Here is a 21,150-nt window from a genome sequence, read left to right on the forward strand (position 1 = left end):
CAGTAGAGGTGCTTAGGCATATGTCCCAAAGAAATATGTTATCAGATGGTTTACAAATATCAAATTAGATGAAATTATAGACACAAAACATTTGTTATAAAATCACTATAATTACCCAGAGAATTGTGAAAATTTAATCATTTTCAAAATGAGTCAGAAAAACATTATTAAAAAAAAAAAGTACTTTGAATTAGTAAACCACCTTCTAGATAATAGTCACAAGGTAGACAATATCCCAACATAAAGACAATGGGAGTTACATCACTTTCAGGATATAACCCATTCTCAGGTCTGTCTGGTGATATGTCTGTGATACCTGTGGGACACAACTTGGCCTTAAGGCAAGCTGAAGATACTATTACATACTGGATCACCTTATATCAGTAACTAATTCTTTTGCTGTATAAGTAATTGCATACAGTTCTCTTCTATGAAGCCTATCATATGTTTACACAAATTAAATAAATATTTTTTAATTCACCTTTGACTCCCAGTTCATGAGGTTATAACTCTTCTAATTACTAGTAAAAGAGATCCAGTTTTACTTTGTCAGCTCTGAACATTAGTCAAAAGGACTAACACACACAAAGTAGTAACAGTGTCTTAGCTATACCTAGAGGAGAACAAAACAACATACCCTGCAATGCATGTGAGGAGCCTCTCTTCGTGATGTGGCTGACAAAAGACTTGAATGCTCCTTTGCTGTTTGGGCTAGTTATGTTGGTCCCCACAGTAGCTGGTGTAGCCACAAGATGGCTGGGGGTCTGAGCAGGTGTTACTTCTGAACCCTGGCTTTTTTGAAAGTATTTACGTCGGTCAGAAGGGACTTCTTCTTTTTCTACTGGGGATAATGAAAGAGGCCCAGTGTTACCAGCACTCTGATACACAGAGTGAAGCTGTGAAACACTTGCATCCTTAAAGAGTTCTAAGTTGTTGAGAGAATTTTTGCTGCCCTTCTGTTTTGCTTCTGAAAGTCGCACTTTACGTCTTGGAGGAGGAACAGGGTTGCCATCCTTGTCAAAGAGTGCTAATGAAGATTTTCGATCTCCATCTTCTTTTGACTCTTGTTCTGCAAGTTCATGTTCAAGAATTTTAGTCTCATCTATTGGACTTGGCCTTGGAGTAGTCTTTGGGGTTGGCTTGGGGCTGCTTTTTGGAGTTTCTTTGGGACTACTGCGTGGGCTTACTGAAAGGGTACTTGACTTCATTTCTTGAATATCCTTCTCATTTTCTTCATTTGTATTCTCATAGTCTTCTTTCATCTCCTCAGCCTCTTCTACATAATCTATGACATCCATTTTGTAATCAGCTGAATCTTCCATTTCCTTTTCTTTCACTTCTCCATCAGGCCCAATAACTGCAATTTCATCTATATACATCTCTGAGTTAATATCTATGGAGGAATTGTGTTCTGATGAAAATGCCTTTCTAAATCTGGCATCAAGTTTTGTTAACTGTTCTTTAAGCCTGAACCGAGAATGTCTCTTAGAATCATGATTATTTGGCTTGCATTCGCCTATCTCAGGTTTTGGGTGATGCTCAGGTGTAACAGATCTTGATTTTGGTTGGTCTACTTTCAACTCATGACCATCATCAACCTTGTCTCTATCCTCTTCTAATTCTTCCTGTTCAGTATTTTCTTCTGTATCTTCTTCTAAGAGATTATCTTCCTCATTAACAGGGACTTTCTTTACCAAAAGAAAATCCTCTTCTATTCTGTTGTCTTCCTTCTCACTTTCTCTTCCTCTGCTATCTTTATCATCCCTCTCTTTACCTTTACTTTCCTTTCTTCCAAGAAGTTTCATAAATTCCATCTTGGTCTCAGATCCTGATTTTCCATCAAAATTCCTTTTGTCATCCTTGATTTTTTCTGTTCCTTTACTATCCTTTCTCAAAAGTTTTTTACGTATCTCCAAGTCTCCTTTTCCTTTACTATCACTATGATGCACTGATTTCTTTAGATCTTTAAGATCCTCCTTGCTCTCTTTCCTTGTTAATCCATCAGTCTCACTTTGATCATGACGAAGATAAAATGTGGATGATCCAATGTCCTTTATATCCTTGGGAAAGAAGTTAGCAGAATAATATGGTTACAGTTGAAAAAATAAAGTATGAGAAAAAAGAGAAAGTCCAGTTAGAATCCTTACACTGAATGTAAATTACCTGTTTTATTACACAAAATTTCAAACCATAGTAGAAGCTTGATCTTATTGCAAGTGACAAACGACTGAAAAGTTCTCTAACTCCAGTATCTTGTAACATATTTAGGGGCTAAGATGACTAATATCAGTCATGACTTACAGTGAATCCCAATGAGGAGTTTCATACTGTATATTGTTTGAATGACTAACCATGATCAATCATGATTTCTACACTTACTTCCAAAAGGAACTCGATTTTAAGTAAAGACATGCTTTATCAACTTTATCAGCCACTACCTCCATACTTATATACTCATATCTTATCATTTTTTAAGTATGCACTCTTTGAATTCCACACATTATTTACAGAAAAACTAAATCAACTGCCTACACTTGACCAGTTATTTGAATGGTATAGACATATGCTTCACTAACATATACTAATGAGGGCTTCACCTTTCTAACAAACATCATTCAACGTGTGCCTCAGTATTTTCCTTTCTTTAATTTCTTTATAGCAACAGAAATATACATGCCTTTCAATATTTCCCTCAATATCCTGGTTTTAAACAATTCTAGAAATTCCATCCTTCTTTCCTCTTTATCACTGTCTTACCAAACATCCTGTTCCTACTCCTCTAACAAAATCACCTTAATTCTATTTGCATCTGTATCTTTACCAACACTCCTGAATTCCTTTCACAATGTATCTAACTTTCCTGCATTGTCAGTTTCTGTACCCATACATGCAGTCCACTATTCTTATCAATCAATTCAATAATAAATTTTTCTTCAAGCAAGGTAAGCCTCTTTTCCAAGCAATAAACTTTAAATATACAGTTCCTTTTTTGATGAAAAATTTCAGAGTAAATGCCAATACACGCACATATACATACATATACATACACAGACATATACATATATACACATGTACATATTCATATCTGCTGCCTTCATCCATTCTCGTCACCACCCCTTTGCTCTCAACCAAGTCACTCCACAAAATATCTTTGTTAATTTTCCACAAAAATGAATTTTCTTGTTCATCTCTATCAATTCTGCCATACTTTCTAGAAAATACCCTGCAAGCTCACACACTAAATCCCTATATAATTTCCTTTATCACAGCATCTATCCACCTTACGTCTGAAGTTTCACAATCATACCAAAAAAAAAGAATTGCATGTAAATGAATATACACAATTTAAGAAGCTGGTCAATAGTAGTAAATGTCCAACAAATGGGGCACCTATACAGCACAAATAAGTAATCATACAGGGGAAACATGCTGCATGAATCTGCATATGAGAAAGACTTGGGATTTAGAATTGCCCTAGATCTTTTGCCAAAGTCCCACCTTTGGAGAATAATTAAGGAGACCAACTACCTGCTATCAAATATTAAAAGAACCTTCAAGTTCATGGAAAAGTCATTACTCAGTCAGCTGTTCACATTACACGCAATGCCAATAGGAGGCTTTTCAATTGCAGACCTGTATATCCCAAAGGTAGGTTGTGGTAGGCAGTAGGCAGAACCCAACCAGGGAAATATACAGATAGATATGTATATACACAGATAACTATAATCATCATCATTTCTACATCATTTTCTTTCTTTTCTTTCATAAGCATTTGCCATTTTCTGCACGAGCAACATAATACCAAGAACAGATGACTTAACCTTCAAGGATAAAAATCTAAACTTGGCTCCTTCCTCTGTCCCATCTTTTAGAGAAGAGGGGGACAATTTCCAACCCGTCACTACCAACCCTCTTACTCACCTTCTTCAACATGCAGTGTTCCTTCCCCCCATCTTCCTGACTGTGATGCATTCATGGGCCGCCCAAAGTTAGTGCATACACATACACAGATTTATACATATATACATGTACATATTCATACTTGCTTGCCTTCATCCATTCCTGTCACTACCCCGTCCCACAGGAAACAGCATAGCTACCCCTGCTTCAGCTAGGTAGCACTAGGAAAACGGACAAAAAAGGCCACATTCGTTCATACTCAGTCTCTTGCTGTCATGTGTAATGCATCAAAACCACAGCTCCCTATCCACATCCAGACCCCACAGACCTTTCCATGGTTTACCTCAGATGTTTCACATGCCCTGGTACAGTCCATTGACAGTACGTTGTCCCCAGTATACAACATCGTTCCAATTCACTCTATTCCTTGTATGCCTCTCATCCCCCCCTGTATGTTTGGGGCCTGATCGCTCAAAATCTTTTTCATTCCATCCTTCCACCTCTAATTTGGTCTCCTTCTCCTTATTCTCTCCACCTCTGACAAATATATCCTCTCTGTCAATCTTTCCTCACTCATTCTCTCCATATGTCCAAAACATTATATTTGATCACCGTTTTGTTTCTCATGTCATCGAGGTTGTGTCAGAAAACAGATGGAGAGAGACCCATCCACTATCAGGATGGAGTCTGTGTGTAGGTGTTGGGATTTAAAAGCCTCATGAATTGTTTGCACCTGATGAGATGGACTGTTTCCATGACACATGTACTGAAAAATTTAATATTAAACAAAATTTCCTGAATGCCTACCGAATTGTGATTTCACCTTCATAACTATTATCACAGACTCGTGTGATCATCATCTCTTCTTTTATACCTAGAACTGTCCCACTATGTATATACTAGTTCCCCACCCACAATCTTACAACTATCTCTTCTAACTGGGAATGCCAACACTCTATCCTCTCTTGAAATGCCAACTCTGTCACTCTGGTAATGCTAAGCTATCATCCTTATGCAGCTTTTTTACTTAACTTCCTGCTGGCCAAGATGCCTCCAACTATGCTGATGGCATAGAGGAGGTTACTTTGGCTGGGATGGAGTCCAGCATCCCATTTTCAACAAGATCTGTCTCTTCCAGTCATGTTCCATGCTCTGATCCCATTCGCATTAGGGACAGAGAGCAATGAGCCATGAAACTCTTCCCTTCCCTTGAACTCTTGCTCTGCTTTCATTTCAGCTCAGTATCACTGCAAGCTGTTCTTCATAAAATCAAGCACACCTTCATAAAAAGAAAATGTCTTGTTTTGATTTTTCTTATCTTATATCCATTTAGTAATTAATCAAGAGAACCTCTCCTATCTTCTGTAATTCAACATTTCTTCTTTTTCAATCTGACCAATCTCCAGCTTACTTTTCGGCCAAAAAAAACCTGCTCTTTTTTTGGTATCTTACGCTCTAATTCTGCTTCAAATGATTCCACACCTAACTCTCCTTACACTGAATCTATGCCCTCTCCTATATTTTCCTCATGCAGGTATGCCTTCTCCTATATTTTCCTCATGCAGGCTTGTGAGTCTCTCTCTCTCTCTCTCTCTCTCTCTCTCTCTCTCTCTCTCTCTCTCTCTCTCTCTCTCTCTCTCTCTCTCTCGAACTAAAAGCATCACAAGGAAAAAACAAGGTATCTAAGTCTACAGTAATACCTTGGAATGAAAATATATCAAACAAAAGAACAAGAGAACCTAGTGAAGAAAGATAGAAAGATCATAATTTGTGCACTGCCAACTAAAAAAAAAAAAAAAAACCTGCATGGAATAAACATCAAAACCTTTGAAAGGAGTCTGTGTAAATGGCAATGAACACTTCCATAGGAATTCAGGATTAACAACTCTGTAATGTGTGTGCCAATAGAGAATAAGAGTATTAATAATCAAGCAAGATGTGCTACAGCCACTCAAGCATTATGATGAATCTCACCTTAAGTACCTGAAGACATGAAGGTACTATCTCCCTCTTTTACAAGGAAATTCATAATTTTCCTGACTAAATACTTCACAGTTTTCAGTTCAATCATAATAGTTAGCATTTGGTGATATTTAGGAGTAACCATGTTAAGTGACTGCTTATCAAGAGCAAGGTTATTAGGTACAGTAGGGTTGAGGGTCAAGTCAATTGGGAGGTAAGTTTGAATGGAGAAAAACTGGAGGAAGTAAAGTGTTTTAGATATCTGGGAGTGGATCTGGCAGCGGATGGAACCATGGAAGCGGAAGTGGATCATAGGGTGGGGGAGGGGGCGAAAATTCTGGGAGCCTTGTAGAATGTGTGGAAGTCGAGAACATCATCTCGGAAAGCAAAAATGGGTATGTTTGAAGGAATAGTGGTTCCAACAATGTTGTATGGTTGCGAGGCGTGGGCTATGGATAGAGTTGTGCGCAGGAGGATGGATGTGCTGGAAATGAGATGTTTGAGGACAATGTGTGGTGTGAGGTGGTTTGATCGAGTGAGTAACGTAAGGGTAAGAGAGATGTGTGGAAATAAAAAGAGCATGGTTGAGAGGGCAGAAGAGGGTGTTTTGAAATGGTTTGGGCACATGGAGAGAATGAGTGAGGAAAGATTGACCAAGAGGATATATGTGTTGGAGGTGGAGGGAACGAGGAGAAGTGGGAGACCAAATTGGAGGTGGAAAGATGGAGTGAAAAAGATTTTGTGTGATCGGGGCCTGAACATGCAGGAGGGTGAAAGGAGGGCAAGGAATAGAGTGAATTGGATCGATGTGGTATACCGGGGTTGATGTGCTGTCAGTGGATTGAATCAGGGCATGTGAAGCGTCTGGGGTAAACCATGGAAAGCTGTGTAGGTATGTATATTTGCGTGTGTGGACGTATGTATATACATGTGTATGGGGGTGGGTTGGGCCATTTCTTTCGTCTGTTTCCTTGCGCTACCTCGCAAACGCGGGAGACAGCGGCAAAAAAAAAAAAAAATATATATATATATATATATATATCACAGATTAAGAGGCAGTCATATTTGCTACTTTATAACACACTTTTCTTCGATGTGTAAATGAAGCAGACACTTAACCATGCATTCCACAACCCACAATTCCAGCATCTCATATTCAAGACTGCATATGCTACACTAATGTATTTCCGTAGCATCAATTTCCTATGTCAAGATGCAGATCAAGCTTCTACTATATCTTCTATTTTTGTAATATGCTTAAGTTTCATTCATAAGATTCTAAATAAACATCTCCTTCTAACCCTGGTAATATCTTATATGAACTATATTTCAAAAAAGTGTTCACACAACAGGTATCACTAACAACATTTTAAGACAACTGCAAACACAAAATCATAGGTCTAACAGAGATAAAAGTAAAGATATTTACAAACATTCAGTGTAGTACAAAAACTACTACTTTTTACAGCCTATTTGTTGCTGCCACCACACTAGTACACTAATAAGTCTCTCTCCACAAAATTAAACATAATCTAACTTCAACTGAACATGTACATATATCATGTAAAAGATTTTAACATAAAAATATCTATCTTACGGCACTGTAATATACAAAACACACTAACACACATTTCTGCTAAATGAAATTACAAAAACTTATCCTTTCTACTTTTTCTCACATGGAGAATGGTCACTCTCTAGATATTTCTCAAGTCTACTGATGGGGTTTATTGGAATGCATTTCCTACCATTTTCTACAAAAAGAAATAAAGCATGACCATTAAAAAAGTACATCCTATCCTCTGCCCTCCTATCTGCTATATCAACTATAAAAAAATAAGTCCAACCCACCATAATCACATTAGAACCAAGCAGAACAAAAAACTATTTTCCAGTTCAATCCAATTTAACATGAATAAATATCTGCTCTTTACAAATGGCAATGCTCTTGGTAACCCACATACTCAAAGAGCTACAACACACAATGCATCTCTTTATGCACTTCCCATACACCAAGAAAGACATGGGAAGGTATTTCCTGTAGGACCATCAATAATCCTGGCACTGTCTATATGTAGGTCAAAGAACTCATCAGATTAGACTCTCAAAACCATTTCTATTATCCTTGTTGCACTTATACATAAATTCTAAGAAGGTTTATCTTCTGACCTGATCCAAACAGATGAATTCAAAACTGACCATTCATCACTTCATCATGCAAAGAAAACCTGTTATAAAGTAGGGAAATATCCTTTATCTAGCTGAAGGGATAGTCAGTCACAAGGAGCCTTCCTTCCATTTTCCAGTTACTGATGGCTATGAAAGTGCCAAGGAGTACTACCTAACACAACCAACAAGGTAGATACAAAAATGCTAGGGACTGGTGGAGGTTGGATGTGTTTTTCAAATGTCATGCTAGCAACATCTGGTTCTGCTTATTCAAAAAGCAAAAAAAAAAATATGATCCAAAACATCCCTAGTGGTGGACTACTGAGAGATCTTAAGAGTACCATATCTTGAGAAGAGTAGTCTTGAAGTGAACTCTTGCAAAAAATGTATGGGCCATAAAAACACAAACCTAAGACTTGTTACAGATAAATGGCATAGCCACTCAAATAATATGAAGTCAAGCTAACTTTCAGTGAGCTGATCCTTCCTCAAAGAGCAGCCACTGTGAGTTTACCTCCCATGAAATAAGTTCAATCAAATCATTTAATCAGGTGACAGACTGTGGTCAGTCAATTGGCAATTAACTTCACCCACAGGTGGTATTTCACTTTGCTGTAGGTGGCAAACCAGCTGTCATAGGAGAGTTCATAGGAAAGTAGGATGAGAAGTAAGTATCTTTATGGCAAATATATTGTCTGAAGGGACAAAGATGTTTCTCAAATTTAAAAACAACTGTTTTTCTGTATTTGACCTTAAACTAAACAAACGCAAGATTATATCTTTAAACTAAACAAGCATCAACGAGGGAGATGAACAACAGTTTGAACATCTGACAAAGCACTGAAATCCCCAACATGATTCAAAAGGACACGTAGGCATATCAGTCTCCATGCAGTCACTAATCTACTAACCAGAATTAGTGGCAATTATGGCAAAAACATTTGGAGTTTCTCATGTAACATGTGCAATTTATAATAATCTATCCATATCACTTACACCTCCTTGCCCCTGGAAACCCTACCATGGAGGGATGGCCAAGGCAAAAAGTCTCCTTGTTGCCCTGTTCAAACATAACTCCCTAGCCTCCATCCCTCTCACACCCTCCTAGATCCTCTACCTAATATAGTCCCTCACTGTCTTCTTCCAAGGATACCAAGTGTCTTCTCACTTTATTTCTTTCTGCCTCACTCCTATATGTTTTCCTTACAGACCTACCATCATACATCTCCACAAAACCAAACAACATCAAGGCACTTCACAACAAACCCCATGTCTTTCCCTCATTCTGACATTCTACACTTAGCATTACCTACTTTGTCAACTTGATTACTAAAACTGCAAGAACCTTCAAGTAGCTCATTTCAAGGGACCTAAAACGTCACTGGTGGTAAAGATCCTAAGCTTTAAGTTCTGCAAAATGAAGGTTAAATGTTTATCCTGTGTTTTACTACACATGAGGACACTAATTTCAAGTGGTACATACTGATACACTAATTTTTGAATTATGCACATATCTCACATGCTGTTAAATATGAATGGCACATCAGGTTTCTGCAAAATGAAAGATTAATAGATCATGCAGAAGATAATCATGGAATCTAATAAGGAGAAAACAATCCAATTCATTTCTCAGTAATCTGTATGCACTATAAACCTACTGAATATCTCCAACATATAGTAGCCAACAAAGAGGTTCCTTCCAACTTGCCACAAACAATCTAAGACTAGAGTAATTGGAATAAACCATTCTTTGATCTATATCCATAAACAATATTCATAACTATGTCCATCTCCATAATATCTTTAAACAAAGAAAATTGAACACTAAATCTTGAGCCTGGCAGCTAATGTGGCATAACTATGATTTTTCTGATGACTAATCTATCTGTAAAACACTATGGTCACAAAAGTTGTGTATAAATAGTGAAAACAAACTTCTCTCATAAACAGATCCAACAGCACTAAAGAAATTTCATCATCAACTACCTAAGGATGATATGGTCTCACAGAAAAAAAGTATGACATTGGTAAGATATAGGCTTGCATTGAATTATATACGTAATTCTGCTTAAATTTGTTTCCTCCTTTCCTATGTACGCAGGGTTCTGCTAATAAATTATGATATATGGCATGGGCCAATCACATATTGTATTTCTCTAGGAAGGCATGCTCATGTCTCAAGAATGCCCTCAAAAATTTTACATACCAAAGCAAGGATGCAGTGTTGCCATGACACTTAAGTCTGGTTACACCCTACTTCACATATGCAGTGCAGTTCTGGGTTCCCCACCCAAGTAAGGTACTTTTAAATCAGAAGCGGTGCAGCAAAGAGCAACTAAACTGAGTCCCTCCTTACTTAACAGATCATATGAGAACAGTGTGTGATTTACATTTAAAGCAAGAGGCAGCTTTGGGGCAACTTAATAGCATGTTTTAATATACTTAAAGGCTTCAACAACATCGATATAGAAAACTTTATTTTTGCAAAGGGAATAGACTAAAACTTCGAGATTAACAAGTTAATATGGATTGCTAAATATTTCTTTATCTATGACATTAACAACACAGGGAACAAGTTCCCAGAATATGCTATTCACAGCAAAACTATAAATATATTCAAAATCAGGCTTGATCATCATCTGTCACTCTCCAGTACTGAATAACTCTTAACTGATCACTATATGGTGGTGATATATCTGTCAGAATAAACAATACTACCTGTAGCATGGCTAGATACCACCTAGTACACTACCTGTAGCATGGCAAGATACCACCTAGTCAAGAGTGGGATCAAGGCAATGCATATCTTTCCTAGGAGATTCAGGTAAACTCTGCTCTCAGTCAGTAAGCTCTAAATGGCTAGCTGTTTAAACACGATTGGCCTAGTCTAATACATCTGCATCTCATTCCAACAGGTCAGATGTTTGTGTGTAGTTTTTTGTCAAGCACAAAAATGAGGTTCTGCCTTAAAGCAGAATATTCTTTTTTCACTAAGTATAATCATCAATAATATAACAGTATGATTTATTATATGAAAAACCATGTTGCCAAAGATGCTAACAATGAAACGTAAGACACTACAGACAGTAGAAATTAACGATTCTGTTACATAAAGATATAAATACATTAACCACCTGCAAAAACTCTAAAAATTTCAAAAGCTTCTTAAAGAGACTGTTTAAAAGCTTTTGAATAGAACAAGATATGGATGCTCTCTCCCACCAGTAAAACTTTCATGTTAAGAGATTATTCGTAAGCCTAGAAATGGTATAGAATAAGATGATATCTGCAAACTAAGAACAGGCTAAAAAGCTAGTAATGAAAATTGTGCAGAAAATCCCATAAAATTCATAAAGTTCCACATACAATATTGTAAACAGCTAGTTTATATTCTAAAAAAGTGAAATATGACTGTTTTGGATGGAAAATTAAGACCTGACGGTAATAGCTCTCAGAGATCATATTATGTGTCACTCAGATTAAAAAGAAATATTCTTTGACATGTTACATAAAGTCATTAAATCCAACATGTACATATTAAATGTTCCTTCCCTCACTTATAAAGTTTATCAACTAAATCAGAATCATGAAGCAAAATATAAAGCTGACATTTAACACGAATATCTGAAGATAAGAGAATTTCTAAAAATATTTTAGCACATATCTCAATACTTTCTGCAATTTGATAGTACAGTCATTATACCTGATCAGATGAGGGTGACCTGCATCGCTCCTCATCCTTAGAAGACTCATTACGCTTTGGTGAACGTGGGACACGCTGGTATGGGTCAGCTGCCCCATAGAGGTCTGGTGTGCCCATGTTTAGGAGGCACGATTTGGCAATATAGTCAACAATGACCAACCCACTCTCATTACCATAAGACAACCTGTTTAACAAAATAATCAATGAAAAATTTCAATGCATGTGTTTCAGTCATGTGACTATAATAAGTAATACATACTTTTTAAAGACTCAGAACATGATGAACAGCAACTAAGGTTTCTTGCATTTCTTACAAAAAATCAAATTCAAAACGAGGGCTCTAATTCAAAAACTGAGAGTAAAGATTACTATGAATACTGACACACTTCTTAAAAATTTGAATCTGGTAGGTTAACTGAATCTTTTGCAAAATGATATAACAACTTGTAAATATCTTCTCATACAAAAGAGCAAAGAGGCACAAGGAAAACTCATCTTTGAAATAAGTAACCAATCTTTTACATAATGAGAATACATATATGAATGCATAGATAATTACATATGTTCATGAATATCAAGTTTAACAATCAATCTCGTTTCTAAAATTCATCTCCCTTATATGAAGCTTTGTCCACCAGTTCTACCCAATGTATACGACAATTAATCAGACCTACAGGGAGACAGAGAAACTGTATCACTGTTACTAGAATATTGTTTGTATTCATGTACACACAGATGCTGTCCTATATATGCCTTCTCTGGCATGCATGTAATAATTCATTCCATTCACTTCATTACTACTGTAAATAGAAATAAGTATCAATTCATGAGAAAAATATAATACGAGGGTCAATGAATATTTCTGAAGCCTGAGAATCTGAGCAGTGGTTTCTGTATTTCATATTGCTTTATGGACAGAGTAAACCAATATAAAATCAGGATTTCACACTCTAGAACCTTACATCTGCTGTCATGGCATTCAGAATTCAGATGCAAGTGCTACCAGAACAAGACTGTCTGGCTTTACAGTTAGTCAGGCTGAAATTCATCAACCATTTATCAGACCAGCTTTGGAGACTCTCTAGGTCCCTTTATAAAATGATGCCATTCTCCTTGCTTTTCACTTCCCTTATGACCTTTGCATCATTTGCAAACAAATTCAGATAGAAATCCATACCTTCTGGCAAGTCATTTTTGTAAATTTAGAGGAGTAATGGTCTCAGGACAGATACCTTTGACACTCAACTGATACCTCAATCCATTGAAATAAATGCCCCTCTGATGTATGTCCTTCATTCCTTCTATTAAGACAATCTATTCACTGAATGAGTTTCCCTTTAATTTCCTGTGTACCTCTGTTTCAATGTCAGTCCCCAGGTCTCTGTCATACTGCATCTGTCTTCACGCTCTGAGTCTGGTGATCAGCCCCAGAAATTCCTCCTTCTCCATCTCCCTGCTCACTAATTTCAACAGCTTCTGTACACTGTGTTATGGACATATTCTCTTGCTGAACAGCCTTTAGGACATCTAAAAGGACCCTTCTAATTATTTTACTGCTTTTCAATAATTTTACCTTCTTTCCATTGGTTATATGCCTTTCGTGTACAATTACCAACCTGTACCATAATCAAGGGGCTCAATCTCTTGAATAATTTTGCACTATCATACAGCTTCTTAAACTCCTATATGCTGCCTGCAATTCTGATATTTTCGATCAGTTTATTCCATCATCCATCACTATTATACTATGAAAATACTTTCTAACCTTTCTAACAAGTTTCTTCTTCATTTCAAGTCACAGCCTTGGCTGTTCTATCTCTGCAACTCCTGAAGAACTCTTCACTGTCTATGTCATCAATACATTTATAAAATTTCAAGACTGCAATGAGGTCACTGCTCACTCTTCTATCTTCCAAGGCTAGCTTATCTGAACCCTCAGCTCTTCGACTTCTGGTCCTATCTTTGTTGCTCTCCTCAGGACCTTCTCTATTAGCTCTTTGTACCTCTTTAAATGCAGTGACCATGCTTAAGAAACATATTCTAATTGAATAATTCCTTATCCATGAGCTTGAAAGCTACTCTAACATTTGTTAGCAGACAGATGGTCTACTTAACTATTCTCATAAAGTGAAAATCTTGCAACAAGTTTGGGACAATGTACACTCCCAAGTCTTTCTCTCAAGCATATTTCTGCAGTTTGTTTTCTACTAGATGATAAACATGTGGAAGCCTTCTTTCATTATGATTCATCCTCATTACTCTACTTTTACTCATATTCAACTTGAACAGCTTTGTATCAGAACAACTATTGAGTCCATCAAGGTTCTCTTGTAAGGTGATGCAAAACTTCATGCTTACCTTTTCTGACGAATCAAAAGTTAAGCATTTGTAATACTGGAAAAAACATATCATTTACTGGTCTGGCCAATCCTACATGAGGGTGTTGTGGGTGTGGCAAGGAAGTAACAGTTGGCACCAAGAATGGGGTTGGGTGTTTCAGATTTAGCAAGTCTTTAGAAAAGAACTCAACTACCCAACATGGTAACTAGTGGATTACTAAGGCCTCCAGGGAGCTCTAGTAACTTATCCATTATGGCCAGCCATCAAAGCCTAAAATGCACACAAAATTCATCTTACTGTGTGAAATTATATGTGTTGATTGATGATTACAGCATTCTGCTATGTATAAACAGACTGACATCTGACATAAACAGTTAAACCAGTTGATGATGTCAGCTGTGAGAAGTTCTTTGAAAGATACAAGGAAAGAACAAGTGGACATAACATGAAATTATGTAAGGAACTTGTTAAAAGAAATATAAAGAAATACTTTTAAAGTATAAAAGTAATTGGTTATTGGCTTAAAATCAGGGATGTGATCATGAATGTGGACAGAATACATTAATTCAAAAAGTTGTATTACTAAAGTAAGTTCAAGAGATGGGGCTCCAGGAGAGTAGAACTCCATTCCATCTATCTATATCTCTGATGCCTGTTCCCTTCAGGAACCCCCTCAAGTGGGTGGTCTTGGCAAAAGTCTCCATAACCTGGTGAACTCCAGTACCACTTCCTTGCCTTTCAGAGGCTCCCCCCATGACAGGCTACTGGCTGAGGGTAACTCTAGTGTAGTGTTTCTAGAGGATCCTACCTAAAGTTCCTACCGAAGACTACTACCTAATGTTCCATCCTACTACTTCTACCTAATGTTCACACCTAAATGTTAAAATCCACTGCTTTGACCTAATATTCACACCAACACTCCTACCATTTTACTAAAAGGCAGGACAGCCACTTGCACTCACTGCTGGATAATCTACAGTTGCAAAAAATGAGCTGTGTGTGTTAAATGTTGTCAAGTCTTATGTGTGACATGAAGAGATTGTACGTTTGTATCCCTTCCAACACAGAGCAGATAGATAATTACCCAGCTTCTCTATATTTTCATCCTTACTTTTCCCCACTACATGTCCTGCTGCTAACCACAATTCCTCAAAAGCTATAAATTTCACTACTTCATAAATTTCTAAATATATCACCAAGTCACATTATTATCATACCAATAAATCTCCAAGATGAAAAAAAATATAACTTACAGTCCATATGAGGAGTTTATGGAGAGCGCACTTATAGAACCAGGAGGTTCGCCATCCACCCAGGGAGTTATACAAACTAAATCAGCTTGGTAACCTGATGCTTTCTTCTGAGCCCCTCCCCGCACATGGATTGGCACAAAGTAGTCCACTGATGCCTATAAAGAATCTTTCATCAGCCTCTAATACAAACTTAAAGACTTTTATCTCAACAGCATATTTCCTTTAACAATAGGATACAACAGAATTATGAAATCAAAAACTCTCTAGAGCAACATGGAAATCATCAGTAGGCCAAAAATATTTACCAGTTAAATTACTTTCAGATCAGCTGTATTCTGTAAAGAATTATTCAGTATATAATAAAGTACATTGAATGTTTAAAATACATTATTCTCATACACAGCATGCACTGTGTAAATGTTTCTAAATTTGAGGTCAGATAGAAATGACAATTATGAAAAGAATTGCAAAGATATTATTGTAAAGCTGCAGGTTTTTGAAAAAAATTCGAAGATCCATTTCTCAAGAGTCTGTGCTACCAAAACTGGTCGATATCATTTACTCATGCTTGCTTGCTTGCTTGTCTAAATAGAAAACTAAGTAAACTGACTAGAGAGGATCACATATCTCTACTAATGACAGGTCCATCCAACACTCTTATTTTTTCTAGTTTAAAGGGAACTACAGGATCTTAATTTTAAGTTTTCTTTAATGTGACACAGTAGACGAGCTATTCAGCCATTCAGTAAACTCTACTAACTCTTAAAGCAATGAACGAGCAGACTACTTTCCTGTTGTTGGAAGGAGAACAGCATTCCCAGTATTCTAGGATGCAGTCACCACGGACACTGACACAACATCTGGGCTTCGACAACTACTACTAATACCTACACCTTTTTTCTTTCTATGATTTTGACTCTGACTGTGGCCTTTTTTATCAGAGGATTTTTTATCGGAGGCTTCCCCTGCAGATGAAGTGTGATGGGGACTATGGGCTACCTGAAGGGTTGGACGAGGTGGAAACTCGTACTCTGGAGAGCAGTCACCCGACTCGTAAACTTCATACACAATTGGAATCTCCAGACACTGAAAAAGAACAAAAAATCAATGACACTTATCTAAACAAACACAATAACACATGGTATTAATACAAATTCATAACCTACATGAAAGGTGTAATAGTAATAGCTAAACATGAGAAAGGTTCAGAGGTAATATGATGTTTTACTTACTCTTAAAGCAATGCATTAGCACTGAAAAGAAAAAAAAAGTCTCTTCAGTCTGAATAGATATGCAAACCTGCTCAAAAGGAAAAAAATTTTTTGGCCTACAACCAGCAGCTTCTGTACATATGCAAGTGGCCCTGTTTGTTTCAGTCTTAATAGAAGCATACCGGAGTGCAGAAGAAAATAATATTCTTGAGAGATCGGGAAGGACTATCTTAAAATCAGTTCCTCCATACATCATTGCACTCTCCATCATTTTTCTTTATTATGGCAAAAATTCCATCACAACTGACCTTTGAATCTCCTATCTCACTCACATTCACTCCTTACATCAGAGAATTAACATGCAGAATGACTCCAACAATACCCAAATAATTTTTCTTACGCTTTTTCTCTTTGTGATCCCTAAAACATAAAGCACTGCTCCACTTTATAAGAAACCAGGAAAACTGATCCAAACCTATTGGTTGTAGCCATCTACACTTGGCCTAAGAAACTGATCATCAGTCTATTTGCCTATTCTGTAACAAATAAATACTATAAAGCACATCTTTTCTTTTTCCTTACTTTCTACTGGTTACATCCTTAGTAAATCCTCATCTTGGCACTCCTCAATTCTTTTGCTATTTTGGGACATACAAGATATAATATCACACAGTTATATATGGATACTTTGACCTGTGGCATCCCCCATTGGCATGCATTTTCCATTAACTTCTTACACTTTAAAACTGCTTACCTTTTAACCAGGCTTATCCCCAGGAAAATAATTATACTTCATCAGCTCCACAAGCTTCCATCCCTTCTTACACCTTCACCTATAAGTCCATTAAGTTTATATCACACTGGTTTTGTTTTTATGACAAATGCAAGTAGCTCACCATTCTGTGATGCTCAGAGGTTCAACCATGTGTACCTGCCTAATTCTATCAAATGAGGAAGGAAATCTACACTTAAGAAATCCCATCTCCTAAATCATCTTCCTACCACTAAGTTTCTTAATTACTGTATACTGTCTGCATTCACAGTCTCCTCAATGGCTTGGTCCATCATCCACTATATTACTTCAGGGGTTCTTCTACTTCACATCCTTCCTGTAATGTTTCTCATTTACTTTTTTACTTCGACCTCTTGTCGATCTTCCTTTGCCAATCTCAAAGAACTACTTTCTCTTAAGTTTGTTGATTTCATTCAGAAACCTTTTAGTTGTTCTCATGTCTTCCCTCTTCCTTGTCTTTTCAACTGTAAGCATATTCATAGCCTCAGTAAATCAACCCCTTTATCTCCAATACCATCACTGATGCCCTCTATGGGACTCTAAGAAGCAGCACAGGAGCTCATCAACTTGTGGAGACTCATGCCATGGCCACCCACTAGAGAGGGTTCCAGGAAGGAACAGGCATCAGAGATACAGATAGATAGATAGATAGATATATAAATAGATAATTTTCAACAAGATTATGGCTGTGGTTTACTACACCTCCTTCCACTCCAGCAGTTTCACCTGCCACTGGCAACTCTACAGTGGGCTACAGTGATGTCTACTTCTCTTCCTGCACTACTAAGATTTGGAATTATTTAGCTTCTCCATGTACTTCCTAACAGCTGAAAATTGCCCCTTATCATCTTCAATTACATTTCCTCTTTTCTTCTCTATTTTTTTAGCCCTTGTTATGTTTCATTTAAGGCCTAGTTTCACTGAAGCTTTTCATCCATAACTGGAAATTTGGACATGAATAAAAGAAAACAATTCTGATAATGATGTGACATTAAGAAACAAGTCAAAACATTATAAATCACAGTCATCATAATCACTGCTACTGTCAATAATGTAAAAATCCTATAATAAACATCACTGACATCATTACATACAAGATTTTAATAAGGATGCAGGAGAATTATGATGAAAATCTTGAACAAAAAAGAACTACCAAGAGAGTCTGAACTATGACTGGTGCACTTCCAAAAAAGCAATAATCATAACCTTAATATAAGTTAAAGTGAAAAGGAGTGTCAAATTGATCTAAGTGGGTCTGTAATTAATCATCCCCCTGTATAGAGACAGAATGATCTTTACTATGTATGATTTAACATTACTATAAAGTGTTGAGCAAGTTGATAACTTACTGGAATTTCTGCTACATTTTCCTGTTTAGAGTATTTGAAGAGTATAACATGAGCTGTAGCTCCTGCAACACAAAGCAACCGAGACTCTGGGCAAAGGAATATATGCTGGATTGCAAAAGGATCCTCATCCCCATCAATACTTCGTGTCCTTGGCTTTTCAAACACTTTTGCTGTTTTGAGTTTGTAAAGAATTTGTAACCTAACAGAAGAAGCATCCCAAAACTTAATACTGCCATCAGCATGCCTGTAAATATAATTGTTTAATTAATCAACTTCACCATCCATATCCAATGTAAAGTTTTTCATGCTTAATGAAGACTGATTCATGCAAAATTTTTTAATACATATCATTGTCAACCTATTTCTCCACATCCATCAATACTTACACCTTTCTACACACAAATTGTTCTTCCACAAACTAACCTTCAATCAATACGACTTCCTTGACTTACATCACTTTTATAAAGTCTCAATATTTCAGTGTTACTCAATCTCACTTTATCAACAATTCCCTTTACAGCTTCATGTCTTTGTTCTTCTTTATTCAACGATTAATCTGTTATTTTCTTTGTTTTATTCCTACACTAATAAAGAACATGGTAATGTGACTACTGCTTAAGCATGACCTGACCCTAATACAACTATACCAGTCTTTACCTGCATGTTTGGAGTTGCCTATCTCCATTATGCAAGCAGGTACATCATGAATGAAATATCTCCTCTGGCAAAGGTATATCACTATCAATGAACAAAAAGGAGTACAGTCTCACTGAGAAATTTCTCACTCCAAAGGGATCCATAATTTTCCTGCTACAGATTGTAGTATGCCCTTGAAGCTGCAGGAGCCCAGTAAAAGGGGTCATGAGGTTACATACTTAAAAATCGATGCACGTCTAAACTGCGATAAAAAAAGTGATTGGCAATAACCTTCAAATGACTGATTACTCGTAGTTAACTAGTAACAAGATATATAAATCAAGAGTGGTTCCAAATCTCATCAATAGATGGCACCATGACTATTTCATGCCTTTGCAATATAAAGATCCCAAAATGTTACAGATCCAATTCAGTAAGGGAACAATCAAAATGAAGAGAATATCTGCAAAGATTTTATCTATTTAAGGGTTGAAATAAGTCTTCTGAGTCAATATTAGTCTTCTGTACCTAATAAGTGGCATAGCTGGAATTGGAGGAAAGTTCAAGACTATAGATATAAGAAGGATATGTAAAGTCAAAACATTATTAGAAATATGCAAGAATGAAAGTCTCTTAGGATGGTGTGGTCATGCAGATGTATGGCAGATGACAAGAGTAGTCAAGAAGATATACAGTAATTTAGTTGAATGTACAATTAAGAGAGGTACATGCAACTTCCATACTGAAGACAATGAACATTTACTTACTCCTAAACTGTCCTGCACTCACCTCAGACTGACATACAAATAACATCACCACACTCAATGACCTATGGTCCCAACCAGTGGACATGGTTTGCTTCCTGAGCACTGCAGGAGCTCCATAGAAGGGGTTCCTGGAGCTGGAAAGTATGGCAAGGTAAAGGCGTGCAGATACAGGTTCATGCACTGTAAATAAATACACTTGAATTACTTGTTTCATTTATCCCTATTTCTGCCCCTGCCAGATTTCGTATTTCTATTGTCTTACATACAGACACTTGGGTCACTGGTGCCAGAATTAAAAGAGGTGAGTTATGGGGATGACTTGAGGCTTTAAATCTACCCATCTTGGAAGAGAGAAGAGTGATGAGAGTGACCTGATTACAACCTTTATGATTTTATGATATATCAATAACATGGAAAGTAAACAGTTCTTCAAGAAACATGGCCAGGATCAAAATCCCTTGATGATGTATGGTCCCCCCACCCAGAAGTTTTTATTACCTATGAGAGCATACAGTCTTCTCAGCAGATTTCAAATTATGCAACGAGAGCCATCTCACATATATTGCATCCAGTCATTATTAAGAGCAAACTGGAACACTTCCAAGATCATTAATGCTACTTTGAAGCTCAGAACACTGAAAATAAGGTGAGCTTTCTACTTACTGAAACGCTAGTTCATAATTTACCCTAACTCAATTATTCTCCAATAAAGCTTAGCTGTAGTGCAAGGAACCATGAGAAATTTCCCTTATCAAGGATCCCTAAACAATACAAGTAAAATGGTAAATGGCTGAACCAACGCACCTAAACCATTAAAGCGTACAACTGATCTTTAGGAGCCTCCTGTTCACAAAAATCAAAAAATATTTTCTTTCTTTAGGAGTATATGTATTTTACTCATAATTATGGAATAAAGAGCAAACTTTCCTCCATACTGGCATGGGTGAGTTTAAAATGGACAACGTTGAGAAAGACAAGCACCAAGTGTACGATACTTGATCTTTTTCAAGTGTGATTTCATATAGATATACATACTTGATCACAATTTACTCTTTACAGTACTTTCC

The 21,150-nt window shown here is 36.8% G+C and overlaps 1 protein-coding gene across 4 annotated transcripts in view; it reads right to left on the reverse strand.

The window, feature by feature from the left end:
* Tomosyn (syntaxin-binding protein tomosyn) overlaps positions 1-21,150 on the reverse strand; it is a 488,765-nt gene that overhangs the window by 90,916 nt on the left and 376,699 nt on the right. For 2 of the 4 annotated variants that reach the window (XM_071693111.1, XM_071693110.1), the window contains exons 10-14: positions 18,681-18,924; positions 16,219-16,413; positions 15,328-15,482; positions 11,735-11,918; positions 638-2,060 (exon numbers count right to left, since the gene is read on the reverse strand). In XM_071693111.1, coding sequence (XP_071549212.1) covers positions 638-2,060; positions 11,735-11,918; positions 15,328-15,482; positions 16,219-16,413; positions 18,681-18,924 — 2,201 coding nt within the window. The remainder of the gene's footprint in view (positions 1-637; positions 2,061-11,734; positions 11,919-15,327; positions 15,483-16,218; positions 16,414-18,680; positions 18,925-21,150) is intronic. The other 2 variants (XM_071693112.1, XM_071693113.1) reach the window with 2 other exon arrangements.

The sequence above is a fragment of the Panulirus ornatus genome, chromosome 55 (genome assembly GCF_036320965.1).
Source record: "Panulirus ornatus isolate Po-2019 chromosome 55, ASM3632096v1, whole genome shotgun sequence".
Lineage (NCBI taxonomy): Eukaryota > Metazoa > Arthropoda > Malacostraca > Decapoda > Palinuridae > Panulirus > Panulirus ornatus.